Source organism: Emys orbicularis, chromosome 13, assembly GCF_028017835.1.
Source record: "Emys orbicularis isolate rEmyOrb1 chromosome 13, rEmyOrb1.hap1, whole genome shotgun sequence".
Lineage (NCBI taxonomy): Eukaryota > Metazoa > Chordata > Testudines > Emydidae > Emys > Emys orbicularis.
In genome coordinates, this window is record NC_088695.1 from 16,196,756 (window position 1) to 16,211,972 (window position 15,217).

Consider the following 15,217-nt stretch of genomic DNA (forward strand, 5'->3'; position numbering starts at 1 on the left):
GGATTCTCAGATACCTGTGCCATTAGCTTCTAGATTCTGGTATATAGATTGATATTGACCAAAAAATCCCCGTGCTGGATGACTGAATGTGTTATATGTTGGGAAAAAATCCACAAAGACTAGTACAGGAAGTTTGCTATTTCAATTAAATATGTTGGGGGGATCAACATACAGGAGAAAATTAAGATAACTATGAATTACAATACGAAACCAAAATCCCCCCCTCCCCCAGTTTTTGGCAAATGAAAGCTTTCTTCTGAAAACTATTTTTTTATCTCAAACCCAAAAAAGGTTTTTGTTTTACATTTTCAGTTTTTTTTACAAAACAATCCCAAAATGTTTGAGAAAAACAGAGATTCTGAGATTTGTTGTTGTTTAGCTAATGTCCATTACAAATAACACAGCTGAAAATTTCCAACCAGCCTTAAACTTTAAATGAATTGGGGAACGTTAATATTGCCTGATAAGAGCCTGATTTCATACCCATTTATTCTATTGCAGCTGTGTGATTTCTCTTTCAAAGGGATAGTTGTGAGGAGGTAACAACTGAATAACCAGTAAAGTTGGCAGCGCACAACATGTTTCATACAGACTCATCTCTTTAAACCCCGGTTTTGAGTTGAACCAACCAGCCAAAGCCTGTCTATCCTGACTCTGTTCAAGGACATACGGGACTCACTGGGAGGAGAACCCAGACCTCCTGGCCAAGTTCCACACTGCTGCTGGCTCAGTATAAGCGATGTAAATGGGTGTGCAGAATATAAACAGAGTAAGACATGGGGCTACATTTCCAAAGGTATTTAGGTGCTTAGTGGGATTTTCATAAGCACCTAGGAGCCTATAACTGATTGATTTCAAGAGGTGATGGGGCCCTGATGCTTTTGATAATCCCACTAGGTGCTTCAATACCTTTAAAAATCTGCCACACAGCACTGCTCATAAAGCCTTTACAGTCCTAGTAGACACGGCAGACAAAGGGGGTGGGGGGTGTAGAGGCAGAAAGAGGGGAAATGACGACTGGTCCAAGGTCACAGAGCAGGTCACTAGCAGAGACAAGAACAGAGCTCAGGTGTCCTGACAGCCACTGCACCAAACAGCACAGAGTAAACGATACAACATAGCTGTGATGGAGGGATGCTGCTAGTCCATTGTTACATGCAGACTGAAGTGCAGCTGGGATTTGGTGCCATAAATCAATTTGGAAGCAGGCAGCCGGCCGTCTAGGCACAGAGCATGGGGTAGAAAAATTACAGATGAGCTGCTACTTACGAGCTGCTGGGTGAGCCTATGTCATATTGCCCTGCAAAGTGGGAATCAGGCTGTATTAGCAATTTAGTTTATCAGTTTGTGAGCTTGGTGATGGTCGCAATGGAGGGACCTTCTTTGCAAGAGTTGCTGGATTTGGAATGTGCTTTTTCCATCCTTCGTACTGCATTTTATCAAGCCACCCCAAGGGCAAACTCCTCAGATGGGATAAAGTGTTGAAGATCCATTGACTTTAAAGGAGATGACCCAATTTACACTAATGTGATAATGTGACTCATTGACTGTCAGAGGCGAGGAGCACTAACAACACCTACTCATTGTAAGTGACGAGTGCTGTGCACCTTTGACATTCATATAATGAGGTATTAGGGAAAGGGGAATCAGGCCATTCCTTCTGTCGCTCTAATCCTGACCATTGTCTTTCTCCTTCCTTCCACAGCCATCACATGATATACTGAGGAAGAAAATGTCCAACCAAACTGCCGTGACCAAATTCCTTCTCCTGGGATTCTCTGATGTTCGTGAGCTGCAGATTTTACACTTTGTGGTGTTTCTAGTGCTTTACCTGATATCCCTGCTGGGGAACATTCTCATCATCACAGCCATAGCCCTCGACCACCATCTTCACACCCCCATGTACTTCTTCCTGATGAATCTGTCCATCCTAGACCTCGGCTCCATCTCTGTCACCATCCCCAAATCCATGGCCAATTCCCTCACGAACACAAGATCGATTTCGTATTCTGGTTGCGTCGCTCAAATATTTCTCGTCTTCTTCTTTGCTTCAGCAGATTTTGCCATACTGACCATCATGGCATACGACCGATACGTTGCCATCTGCCAACCACTGCACTATGAGACAGTAATGAACAGGAGAGCTTGTGTCCAAATGGCAGCCAGTGCCTGGATCAGTGTTATTCTCTATTCTGCACTGCACACCAGGAACACGTTTGCAATATCCTTCTGTGGAGGCAACATGGTGGATCAGTTTTTCTGTGAAATCCCCCAGCTCCTCAAGCTCGCTTGCTCTGACTCATACCTCATTGAAGTTGGGTTTCTCATCTTTAGTGTGTGCTTAGCCTCAAGCTGCTTTGTTCTCATAATTGTGTCATATGTTCAGATCTTCAAAGCAGTGCTGAGAATCCCCTCTGAGCAGGGCCGGCATAAAGCCTTCTCCACCTGCCTCCCTCACCTCTTTGTGGTCTCCTTGTTCTTTTGTACTGCTGCCTTTGCCTACCTGAAACCCACCTCCAGCTCAACCTCAGGTCTGAATCTCATGGTGGCTGTTCTCTATTCTGTGTTGCCACCAATGATGAATCCGATCATCTACAGCATGAGAAACAAAGAGCTCAAAGGTGCACTAAGTAAATGGATAGGTTGGAGGTTATTCACTGAGAACAAAATGTCCATATTTCTCTTTCGGTAGCAATTTCATTGTGTGTTTCTTTATAAATATAATCATCTGATGACATTATTGCCTCCATGAGAAAATACTATGCAATCTGTTTATTTTGAAATAGGTATTTCCACTAGTAAAAATACAGACAAACATGACTCAAGAAAAAAAGGAGTTTCTATATGTTTACACCAATGTAAATAAGATCGGAATCTATCTATCATATTTGCTACCAATCACCATACTATCTGAGACCATTGCCTATAAAATCAGTAGCCATATCAAAGTCCCTAGTGAGGTCTCCGGCTCCTCTTATATTTTGGGATAAAAACTCAGATAGAGGTATCAATGCATTTGTTCTTTGTGTTTTTTGTTTGTTTGTCAGATTTTAGCTTATTTTTGCCTAACTGGTTGGTTGGTGGTTTGGTTTTTTTTCTTTGTTTTGGAGGTGGAAAGGCCTGAGGAGATGGTGAGTGTTTGGTGAGACAGGATTTTCAATGGTTGTCCTGTCTTGGGACTGTCCATATGTCATCTCTTTGATGGGGTTTTCTGAGCGAACTGAAGATTTGCTCCCCACAATGATAAAAGAGTGCAAAAGAAGTTTCTGCATGGCTTAGTTCCTACTGAAATGATTATGTGTATACTGTTGGGATTTTATTGTTTTATTAATGATATCTTAGGCATCTTTTTATTATTTTAACCTAAATGAATATGTAAAAACTGGGTCATTCTTGCTATGGTGGAAAGGCTTTTTTGGAGCAAACAGAGTTTTTACTTTTTGGCTGGGTGTAGTAAAGTTAGATGTTTTATTTTTAAGCAATTGCATAGAGGGAGAGAGTGCACTAGGACACAGGGTTTTCCCCTTCTAGGCAGGTCTTTTAAAAGATAAACAATTGCAGCAAGCATTTATATCTTTTGTTACATACAATAATGGACAACAGCTGCATTCTATTTATACATAGGTTATTTTGATATTTTATTTTTTACATTTTTTAGACTATAGTTTACATTTTATACTTATTTACACAAGGTCGCAAAAACTTTTTACACAGTTTTTTTTTAATTTGCCTTACACAATTTTTGCTTTGACAAATTTTGCATTATTAGGTTAAGAGCTAGCCTGACTTTTGCTTACGGAAGAAACTGTTTGCATTGAGATTTTTTTTAAAATTCCTGTTAGTTTTTGCTTTACTTTCACAGCTGTTTTGAAGAAAAACTTTTTCCAGAGTTTCCTAAAAAAAATCTGACTCGGAATAATGAGGCCAAATTTGGATTCCATGGAAGTGACTAAGGTTTAGCCCCTCACTTCAAGGAGATAAGGATTTGGCCAATAGCCTATATACACAAGGATCCAGATTTGGCTGACAGCACCCTGGAGAAAGTGAGTGTGACAGAGATGTAAGTGTCAGATTTCCCAACTCAGCTAGACCAGCAATAATGCAGAATAGACACATTGACATCACCAGTTTAATACTGATGAGGTTCTGGCCCAAAGTCTCTGGGCTACACTCAGTAGTGACATGAACACTGGTGTAAGTTTCTTGTCTGGGGTCATTTTGTTCTAGCCCTGATGTAAGCGGAAAAGTGCCATCACTTGCACTGATCTGGTGTTCCATATGCCATCCCGTGTGGATCTACTCCCATCCAAGCTGAGAAAGGATCTCAGAAGTTGGCCTGTTATTAGTATTAGAATAGCATCTTTGTGCATGGTTGTGTACACTACATATATGACAGACAAAAGCAGAGAATGTGATTAAATAGAGAGACAGACAGACAGGACCATTCCTTGTCCTAACACACAACCTCATTTAGTCATAATGATAGATTTCTATTTGATTGTGAATTATATTAGCTAGCTAGATAATGAATAATCTATGGAAATTATTGTGCAAGTTACTGTGCTTCTTTTCCTGTTAATGATTGTCTATGTCCAGATCATGATTTTCTTATAAGCACTCCTTATTAAACATTATTTAGCAAAGATTTTTATGACTATATCTTTCTCCATCGCTCATTTACAAACAGCACATCCTAACGCACATAGTGTTTAAACTTTGAGCTGTTTTGACTGGATACATTTTTAACATGCTCTGGTTTGCTTCTCTGAGCAAATGGAAGTATCACAGTGGGATCCTTAGGCCAATCCTCAGCTGATTTAAATTGTCATAGCTCTATTGAAGTCAATAGATCTCTGAGAATTTACACCAGCTGAGGATCTGCTCCAAACACTCATGATTATGAATTTAAAACTCACTTCCTTTGAATATTCTGTACAATGGTCCTGATTCTGCAGCCACTTCAGCACGTTCTTAACTTTAATCATATGAGTGGCCCCATTGAAGGTTTAAAGGTAAACTCATGCTTAAGTCCCTGTTGAATACGGGTTAGGGCAATGGATAGGGCTTAAGGCTAACACCAAACTGGTGCCAGACTCTGACACTGGCTCCATTTCTCTCCTTTCCCAGCAGGGCCAGCTCCAGGCACCAGCATTCCAAGCAGGTGCTTGGGGCGGCAATCTGCAAGGCGTGGCCGTCCGTGTCTTTTTGCTGCCCCAAGCAGTGCGCCGAATTGCCGCCATGGACGGCAGGGGCAGTGCGTATGCCGTTAGGGCAGCATGAGCATTTCTGCGCCGGCGGCAATTCGTCGGCAGCTTCTATGTTCAGCTGCCCGCGACGGCAATTTGGCAGCAGCTTCTGTCTTCAGCCGGAAGACAGAAGCCGCCGAATTGCCGCTGCCACGGAAATGCGTGTCCCACCCTAACGGCACACGGACCGCCCCCGCCGTCCGTGGCAGCAATTCGGTGCACTGCTTGGGGCGGCAAAAACAGTAGAGCTGGCCCTGTTTCCCAGTCAAATAAAGCCCTGCAATTGGCGCATTGGAATTACTCTCCCCTTCTGGCTTCTTTCCATAATTAGGATTCTGGGACCTGACTCCTCAGTGACTTTAGGCACCACACCGATGAATGGAGTAGAGAGAGAGATCAACATTGACAAGGAATTGCACAGAGAAAGGATGCAGTGCCACTGTCCATGTCATCAATGTTAGGGGTATTCTGATGTGAGGCCCCCACAGTCACTCCAGTCGAAGCTGTTCCACTCTGGATAAATAATTAATAAATTATTAACAATTCCACTCTGTGAATCTAGCCCTGAGTGTCTGATATCCCCTAAGAGGCTTTAACAATGTCATCCCAGAAGACTGGAGACAGATCCAAAACCACTATTTTGAGCCCTTCCTGACACTGAAGGACTTTGTAAACTGCAGCTATATCCAGAAATGGGTTCTACAGATGGCCCTGTCTCTTTAACATGAGCCGAACACAGACCCCAGGACCAAACACTCATGAGTTTGAGGTTTTAACATATAGGGCTGCTCCCATCTCAGCTGGGACCATCTCACCTCTAGATCATGCAGAACAATCTGGTCCCAGCAGGGTATAAGTGAAAGGCTGTTATTCATTGGATATCTGACAGTCAGTGGTATCTGTGCAGCTTTGAAAATGAGGCCACTTTAAAAATGCCAGCTGAGGGCTTTGTCAAGTGGAAAATTATCTATTGTCAGATTTTACAAATGGCTCCTCTCTTCATCCTTGTCCAAACAGAACCATCCATCCCTGAGCTTTGCACTGTTCAACATCCAGCCTTGCATTCATCGGTGCCTAGAGGTGCACAGGGACCATTCCCCTGCTAGGCCGCTAGTGACTATGTTGGCATAAGCATCAAAGTCTGTGCCTTGTGATGGCTTCATGGTGGCCTAAGAAATGGATAGGGGATCTTTGTGCAGTTCCTGGAAGACGTGTCCCCACCACACAAACGTCAACATCACTGGAAATATATTTGCACCCTTGTTCTCCATTACTATAGAGAGGTCCAGGAGTATGCAGAAAGGAATCCTTTGTCATATATAGCAAAGGTCCCTCCAGGGCAGGGTAGAAGCATACTTCCAGGGAGTGGTGAGTAGGGGAAGATCGCACAGCTGCCACCTGGGCTTCTAAATGTACTACTGAAAAATGTCAGACTTCAGAACTTTGGGTTAATCATCTGGCCGCTTAGGCTTCGGGTTGTGCTAAGAAAATGAGGATACAAGGGGACAAGACAGAAATCTCTGTATATTAAGTCTGGGCTATTCAAAGGGGTCTAAGGACATTAGTTGCCTAACTCCCATTGTGCAGTCAATGGGAGCTGGGCATGTAATTCCCTGAAGTCAGTCTGAAAATCATTGTCACAGCTCATGGCCTGTAGTAAAAGTTCACTGTATGGTTACAGATTCTGCAGCACCCACAGCCCCTTGTGTCTGCTCTAATTGCACAGGATGCTGCAGAGTCAGTCACTGGTTCCTCCAGAGGGCCAAGCCCATTCCTGGGGCCTCTCCAAGGAAATCAGTGATTTTCCACTGAGAATACATTGGGTCCCTTCTGCTGAGCTGTTTTCTACTCACTACCCTGTTATTTTTTTCCTATGACTACAGGGGTGTTAATGGGACAATTCACCTTAGATGGTCCTTTGAATATGTGCCAACTACTTATGCCAAACTATTTGTTCTACTTTGTATTTAGTTGTGACACTCTGAGTTCCTTTCCCACACCTGAGAAAGAACTCTGTGTAGCTCGAAGCTTGTCTCTCTCACCAACAGAAATTGGGTCAATAAAAGATATTACCTCACCCACCTTGTCTCTCTGTTCCCTGATAAGGCATCTTTAGAGAGCAGGACAGTCTCTGGTCTTAGCTTCCAGCACTGGCCATATGAAAGGAGAGGAGGTCTCAGTTCACACCCCATGTCCACATGAATGCTACAGCCATCTCAGTGCAGGATGGGACATGCTGGCTTGGGAGATAACACATGTAGCAGCTGCTTTCATGTCTAGGTCACCTATTCAACCCAGCCTCAGTGAGCAGTGCCCCAGTATCCTCCCCTTCTGACCTCTGTGAAAAATTGGTTTTGTGCCTCATCTTCTTGGACATGTCATGAAAGCACCCACTAAACATCTCATCCATCAAAACTGGAACCTGTTAACTCCCTGTGAGCAGCCTCAGCAGAGACCATGGACCAGTCTGGACCTGAAGAGATGGGAAAATGGGAGAGGGTAGATTGGGTTCCCAGTCCCGTTCACTATATGGTCTCTCCATGGAGACTGCGATAGCCATCAAAGGGGCCAATTGTTGCCAGTCAAAGTAAAGGTGGTTTCTGTAGGGATGGGCCTTAGTCCGGAACCAGAACCTCAGATCCTAAGCCCTCTCGCCTGAGCTTTGGGGAAGCGAGGATCCCAATAAAGAGCCCAGAGCTGGGCCCATCTCAAATTAATTTGCAATTTTCTGATAGAAATAGTCTTCTTTTTTCAGCCACACAACCCTCAGCTCTTACATAGCAGGGAAGGCCCAGTCCTGATCCCACTGCAGTCACTAGCAATGCTCCCGCTGACTTCAGCAATTCCAGGGTTTGATCGTAGAGGTGCGCGTTGTGTCTTCATTTGAGCAAATTTCTCCATGGAAATTCCTTCACTTCACAGTTTTTTGTTTCATTTTCCCCCATTCCATAGAGAGGTGGCCACATCAAGCAAAGGACATTTGTATGGATGGAAATGTAGGTAGAGAAGGAAATGAAGTGACCCATTCCAGTGTTGTACAGTTAGGAATGGAGAGGGCTACAAACACGGTCTGAGGCTTCCAAGCTGACTTACCCCAGTTCAAACAGAGAGAAGTTAATGACATTACTGTGTGTTCACACACTGGTAATTGGTGCTGATACACTCCCTCCATGGAAACCAGGAGTAATTCCACTGGACTCAATGAGACTCATTCTTCTCGCCTTCATCCTGGTGTAAATAAAGAGTAACTCTAGTAGAGTAAATGGAGCTGTTTCTCCTCTTACTCACCCAGTGTAATTCAACAGATTTAGGCCATATCAGCTTTTACCACCTTTACCACCATGTCTACACTTCGGACCTTACTACCTTTACTGCTTTTGTCGGTAAAACTTTTGTCGGTCAGGGGTGTCTTTTGCACACCCTGACCAACAAAAATGGTAGTGTAGACAAAGCCTAAGGTCGGGGCTTTTGGTTAACTTATTGTTAGCTATGTTAAGTGAAGGATGAATTCACAGCCATCACTCTAAATGAGGTCTGCCATTGATCCAGTCATTAGTACCTCGCAGTTTAACAATACAAGTCAGCAGAAGGAAACTGGGAGTTATGGAGGGACTTATAACTCCGGAAGCCCTTGGTCAAATGACAACAAATTTGGAACTCTAATGCTATCCCATGACTGCCTAAGGCACCCAAATTTCAAAGCTATCCAAGTAACTATTCAGCTTTTAGTGCACTTACAAAAACTGAGCTTTAAACCATACAAAATGGTGGGAATGGAAATCCACTATTTTGGCAAAAGTGCACAATAAAACATGTAGATTTTCTTAAATTCCATTCTCATTTTGGGTCCCCCAAAGATTTAGTGGGGGCCATGCACTACATTGGGTAAAATTCAACAGATTGAGACCATTTTGACCTACATCACATCAATAGTTTGATCTCTAGCTTTGAGCAAAATAAACAAACCTAGGAACTTGTAACTGGGCTTATATCTACACAATCCTTAGCTCAAATGACCCAAAATTTAGGTCACTAATCCTACCCAGCACCCTCCTAAGGCACATTAAATTTCAAAAGAATCTGGCTAAGCATGTTCTTTTTTTTTTAAGAAAGGAGGACATTTAAACAGAAGTCATGGTGCAACCTTAACTATAGGGGTGTTGCTGTGATGGTAATAATATTCATCAGTTCATTTACTGGTTGGGTACCCATCTTGCAGGTTTCTATTAACTCTGCTATTGGAATATTCCATGAGCACTGAGATGGGATTGTGATGTTCAGCAATGAGAATCTCAGATACAGGAACAAGCAAAAAGCTAGACATGACGGCACAGATATTCAACTCATGTCACCTGGCCCAGTTCCATAGCACTATGCCAATTTACATCCGCTGAGGAACTGGTCTAATTGACTTCAGTGGGGCTGGGGCTGATTTACACAACAGCTGTTTGGGGATCTGGACCCTTTAACTCCAAGGCAGCTAGAGGTGATTTACAAAAACTGGGGCTCTGACCCATTCACTCCAGTGGAGCTACCCTGATTTGAACTTGCTGAGGATCAGATCCATTGATACCAATAGATCTAGGGCTGATTTATACCCTCTGGCTCTTTGTATTTCATCAGTTTCTCTGACATGAATGTCTAGTGTAAATTACACATTTTTAAACAGTGCATCTGCAGCCAAAGGAGCCTTTTATTTTAAGAAAGAAAGAAAGAAAAAGAAAGAAAGAAACCTGGGCTATTCATCCCAATAAAAGTTGAAGATTAGAAGCAGAAAAACTCCACAACACTGTCCCCAGTGGGAATGAATCGCTCTGTCACTCTTACAAGTTATACTTGTAACTAATCCCAATGGACAAAGAGCTAGGACAGAGCAGACTGGTTACAAAAGTTTGACTCTTCTTTGGTTCAGTTTCACGGGCAAAGAATATGGGTTGGAAACTGCGTCATCGGCCAGATCCCCAGCTGGCATAAATGGATGTAGCTCATGGAAGTCAGATCCCCAAGTGGTGTAAATAGCCCTTGCTACTCTGAAGTCAGTGAAAGTGTATCAATTTACACCAGCTCAGGACCTGGTCCTTAGTTTTTAGTGTTTGTCTCTTAGTGACAAACTTCAAGCAGCCAGGGCAGCCTGAGCTGTGGGTTCCTCTGGTAGCTGCACCCCAAGTGCTGCTGGTGCAATGCAGGAGAAAAACATCTCTGCTCCCCTAGAGGTGATTACATGGAGTTAATGAAGGAACAGGTTATTCCAGGCCAACTGAGGCTCTGGTGTCACTAGGCTCTTAGCTATTGTAGATCCCATGTCTGTGCTACAAATATATGTTTTATTTTGCCATCCTGTGGGGACCACCTTTGCGATCCAGCCCTGCTTTGTTTTTAACTAAAAGGTCTTCAAGAGATGCTGCCATTGTGTGAGATCCAGGGCAGGTGCTGTTCCCCCTCTGGGGGGTTAGGGTCAACTAGGGCAGGTTGTCAGGGTGGTTTGCTCCTGAGGTGAGAGCAGAGCTGGGGTCACAGCCCTGGAGACCAGATTCAGCTATTTAGCCCCAGAGCAGGGATATCCTGGGCTGTGACCTTGTCTGAATCCGGCACAAGCCAGGATCAGCTCTAGAGCTGGGAGTGTCTTTCAGTCCTTGATCCAATTTAGTCCATCGCCTCTCACCCAAGCCTGCCCTAGGAGGGAAGCAGGGAGCACCCATCTGTGCTAGGAACTGCAGAGAGACGCTGCAACTCAGGACATCCAGGGAAGGGACGTGACAACAGCTGCTGGATAATACAGTGATGGGGGCATGAGAGAGAGAGAGAACCAAACAATCCTGGCAGTGGGTGCATAGTTAGATAGATAGATAGATAGATAGATAATGATCAATGATTCCTAACACTGCAGGATCAAATGCATCGCAAATTGGAATAAAGACCAACAAAGTAAGTTTTCTATTAAATATGTTAGAGTATTAATATACGGGGAAAATTTAATATCAGAAATATGAATTGCAATTAGAATTCTTTAAGACTTTTACTATCAAATTATGCAGACATCTGGAGATGATCAGATTTTTTTTTTCCACCAGAAAAAATTGACTTTTCATTGAGGTTGTGAGAACCAAACAGTTTCAGCCTAAAACTGTTGGTAACTGAAAAATGTTAGTCATAAACAAAAAAATGTTTTCATTTTTATGGATATCAGAGACTTTCCATGAAAATATATTCAACTGAAAACTGAATTTTCCTTTGAACGAAAGTAGAAATTGTCTGACTACTCCTAACTGGAAACTTAGCTTTAAGCCAGGGTGGGGAACATGAATATTGTCCAATAACACCACAATTTCCAACCCCATTCCCTCTATTGCAACCGTGTTTATGTCTGTTTCAAACGGGTAGCTGCAGGATGGTAAAACTGAGTAACTAGCAAAGTTGGTAGCCCAGAGAATGTGTTTTAAACATACTAACCTATCTAAACTGAAGCCCAGAGAGTCGAAGCTCCCAGACAAAGCCTGTCTTTCCTGACCCTGCCCAAGGACATGCAGGAGGTTGATGGAGCTAGAACCCAGCTCTCCTCTTCTACCATCATAGCCTCTGTCCCACACTGCTGCCTGCTAAACAGAAATACTCTCAACAGGTTCATAGAACATGCACATAGTAAGACACAATCCATCCCCAAAAGAGTTCGCATTCAAAGTACACAAGACAGACAAAGAGAGGTGGAGGAAAGAGAGGCAGCAGTAACAGAGGCAAGACTAGAACCGAAGTCTCCTGACATTCACTGACTCAGACAGCACAGAAATAAAGTCACAGAGGGAAACCATACAACCTAACAGTAACTGAATGATGGTAATAGCCCATTATCACCCAGCAATGGGAGTGCAGCTTGGATCTGGTGCCATAAATCAACGCGTAAGTAGGCATCAGGCTGTATGTGGGATGTAGGGGTGGAATCATCACAGAAAAGCTGCCATGCGGGAAGCTGGGTGATTCTATGCTGTATTTCTCAGTTAAGTGGGAATCAGACTATGCTGGCATTTTAGTATTTTAGTTTAGTTGGCCAAGTTGAGAGCCTGCTGTCTGTAGCAATAGGGGCATAATTTTGGCTAAAATTATTGGATTTGGGTTGTACTTTGTTCCATCTTTCATACTGCATTTGATCAAGCCACATCTTGGGCCAGATCTGCAGATGGTGTAAACTGACCCAGCTCCAGTGACTTTAAGGGAGCGACACCAATTTACACTCCTGTGATAACGCACCAGAGTAGTGCTCTGGTTGTGAGTGGTGAGGAGCCCTCCCTACTCCAGTCAATGGAAGTGACAAGTGCTGTGCACCTTTGGCATTGACATTATGAGATATTATGGAGAGGGGAATCAGAGTCATTCCCTCTCTCACTATAACCCTGACCATTGCTCTTGTCCTTCCCTCCACAGCCATTGCACGATGAACTAAGAAAAAAAATGTCCAACCAAACTAACATAACTGAGTTCCTTCTCCTGGGATTCTCTGATGTTCGAGAGCTGCAGATTTTGCACTTCATGGGGTTTCTAGTGCTTTACCTGGCAGCCCTGACAGGGAATCTTCTCATCATCATAGCCATAGCTCTTGATCACCACCTTCACACCCCCATGTACTTCTTCCTGATGAGTTTGTCCATCCTAGACCTCGGTACCATTTCTGTCACCATCCCCAAATCTATGGCCAATTCCCTTATGAACACCAGGTCCATTTCCTATTCTGGATGTGTCACCCAAGTCTTTTTCCTCATCTTCTTTGCTGAAGCCGACTTCATCTTACTCACCATCATGGCATACGATCGATACATTGCCATCTGCAAACCACTGCACTATGAGACTATAATGAACAGGAGAGCTTGTGTCCAAATGGCAGCCAGTGCCTGGATCAGTGTAATTCTCTATTCTTCATTGCACACCGGGAACACGTTTGCAATAACCTTCTGTGGAGGCAACATGGTGGATCAGTTCTTCTGTGAAATTCCCCAGCTACTCAAGCTCGCCTGCTCTAACTCGTACCTCAATGAAGTTGGGGTTATTGTATTTGGTGCGTGTTTAACCCTAAGTTGTTTTGCTTTTATAATTGTGACATATGTTCAGATCTTGATCACGGTGTTGAGAATCCCCTCTAAACAGGGCCGACATAAAGTCATCTCCACCTGCCTTCCTCACTTCATTGTAATTTCCATGTTTCTTTCCACTGCTGCCTTTGCCTACATGAAACCCATCTCCAGCTCTCCATCAGGTCTGGATCTCGTGGCAGCTGTTCTCTATTCCGTGCTGCCGCCAGTGATGAATCCAATCATCTACAGCATAAGGAACAAGGAAATCAAAGCTTCTCTGAGGAAACTGACTGGGTGGAGGTTATTCAACAAGAATAAAATGTCTGCATTTCTCTTATGAACATGGTTTTATCTGTGTTTTTTTACAAATACAATCAACTGATGACATTATTGTCTCCATAAGAATATGGTGTGTGATTTTTCGATGCAAAATGCTGTATTTATAGTGGTAAATCCACACTAACTCCACCAAATCAGTGGAGTTATTCTAGGTTTATACCAGTATAAGTAAGATGAAAATCTATCTATCTCATGCTTTTATACTGCCACCCCTCACCATGTTATCTGAGTACCTTCCACATAAAATCAGTAGCCATTAGAAAGTACCCAGTGGACTTCATAGAGTCTCTGGTTCTTCTCCTTTTTGGGGGTCAAAACTTTGCTTGGGGTATGATGGCTTTTGGGTTTCTGTATGTTGGTGTGACAGAGTGGGATATGACAGCATCAGATCATGAACTCTGTGTTTTATTATCTGGCTAGATATTGACATGGTGAATGCAGAAGCCTAGGCTTGCTCAATAGCAGTCTATCACTCTTTGTTCATGGCAGCTCCCCTACCTGAGAAAGGTGGATGTTACTTTGCTGAAGGACTATCACTCAGAGAAATCAAGACTGAAGTCTGGGGCCTTCGATTTTTGTTGCATTTCACCTACAGGTCCTGTTGTATGGAACAAGTTTTTTGTTGTATAGGGAGTCTGCAAGTGATGGGGGAGGGGGGTTTAAGCATGACTGGCGGGTCTGGAAGTCTTAATTTTAGTACATGACAAAGAGACAGGGGACCTATTTAAGTGCAGAGTCCTACCCGATGTCAGGTGCCAACCATAATCACATGTAAGAAGGACTTGCAGAAGTTCTATCTATCTATCTATCTATCTATCTATCTATCTATCTATCTATCTATCTATCTATCTATCTATCTATCTATCTAAGGATTCCACACTGCCACCCATTACCATGCTATCTGAGCACCATCCACATAAAATCAGTAGCCATATCAAAGCCCCTAGTAGACACTGAGGAACCAGAGACATTTTGTTCTTCCCTTCAGGGTAAAAAATTATGATTGTAGTATCAGTGCAGTTGTTTGGTTCTTGCTTCTTTCTCGGATTTTTTTTTTTTAATTTTAGCTTCTGGCAGAGACAATAACAGGTAGTTAACATGTAGAGCTGGATGGAAATTTTCCAATGAAACTGAGTTTTGTCCAAAAATGCAGATTCATAGAACTCAAAGAGTCATAGAACTCCGGAACTTTTGAGTTCCATGAACTTTCAGTGAAGCAAAAGCAGGTTGGCCACTGAGCCCTACCTACCTGCCAAGTTGGGAAGCCCAGTCTCTCAGGGTCCATGGCTCCAGGGCAGCCCTGCCATGCCAGGGTTTTCAGCCTCCCTACCACAGATCCGGGCAACTGAAAGCCCTGGGATCTCCATCTCTAACTGTGGCTCAGAAGCAGGGAGCCTGGGAACACTGAGAACCCGTCTCGAGCCAGGGCTCTCAGAACTTCTGGGCCCCTAACTCAGGCTTTGTGAATGCCGGTGATTTTAGGACACCGAAGGGCCAGATTTTTAAAGGTATGTAGGTGTCTTGTAGGATTTTCAAAAGCAGGAGTTTGGGGGGTTGAAAGTGTAGGGCTGC

The 15,217-nt window shown here is 43.4% G+C and overlaps 2 protein-coding genes and 1 pseudogene across 2 annotated transcripts; all 3 read left to right on the top strand.

Moving 5' to 3' along the window:
- Positions 1–15,217, top strand: part of LOC135888202 (E3 ubiquitin-protein ligase TRIM39-like) — a 178,338-nt pseudogene that overhangs the window by 25,881 nt on the left and 137,240 nt on the right.
- LOC135888185 (olfactory receptor 14A16-like) lies at positions 1,733–2,692 on the top strand. The gene has a single exon (XM_065416000.1). It carries the CDS (start codon positions 1,733–1,735, stop codon positions 2,690–2,692), a length of 960 nt encoding a protein of 319 aa, XP_065272072.1.
- On the top strand, positions 12,690–13,646 carry LOC135888189 (olfactory receptor 14A16-like). Its single transcript, XM_065416003.1, has one exon. The coding sequence runs from the start codon at positions 12,690–12,692 to the stop codon at positions 13,644–13,646; it is 957 nt and encodes a 318-aa protein (XP_065272075.1).

Bases quoted from the DNA above. Each gene is read 5' to 3' on its own strand.
- LOC135888185 (XM_065416000.1), top strand. From the start codon at position 1,733: ATGTCCAACCAAACTGCCGTGACCAAATTCCTTCTCCTGGGATTCTCT.
- LOC135888189 (XM_065416003.1), top strand. From the start codon at position 12,690: ATGTCCAACCAAACTAACATAACTGAGTTCCTTCTCCTGGGATTCTCT.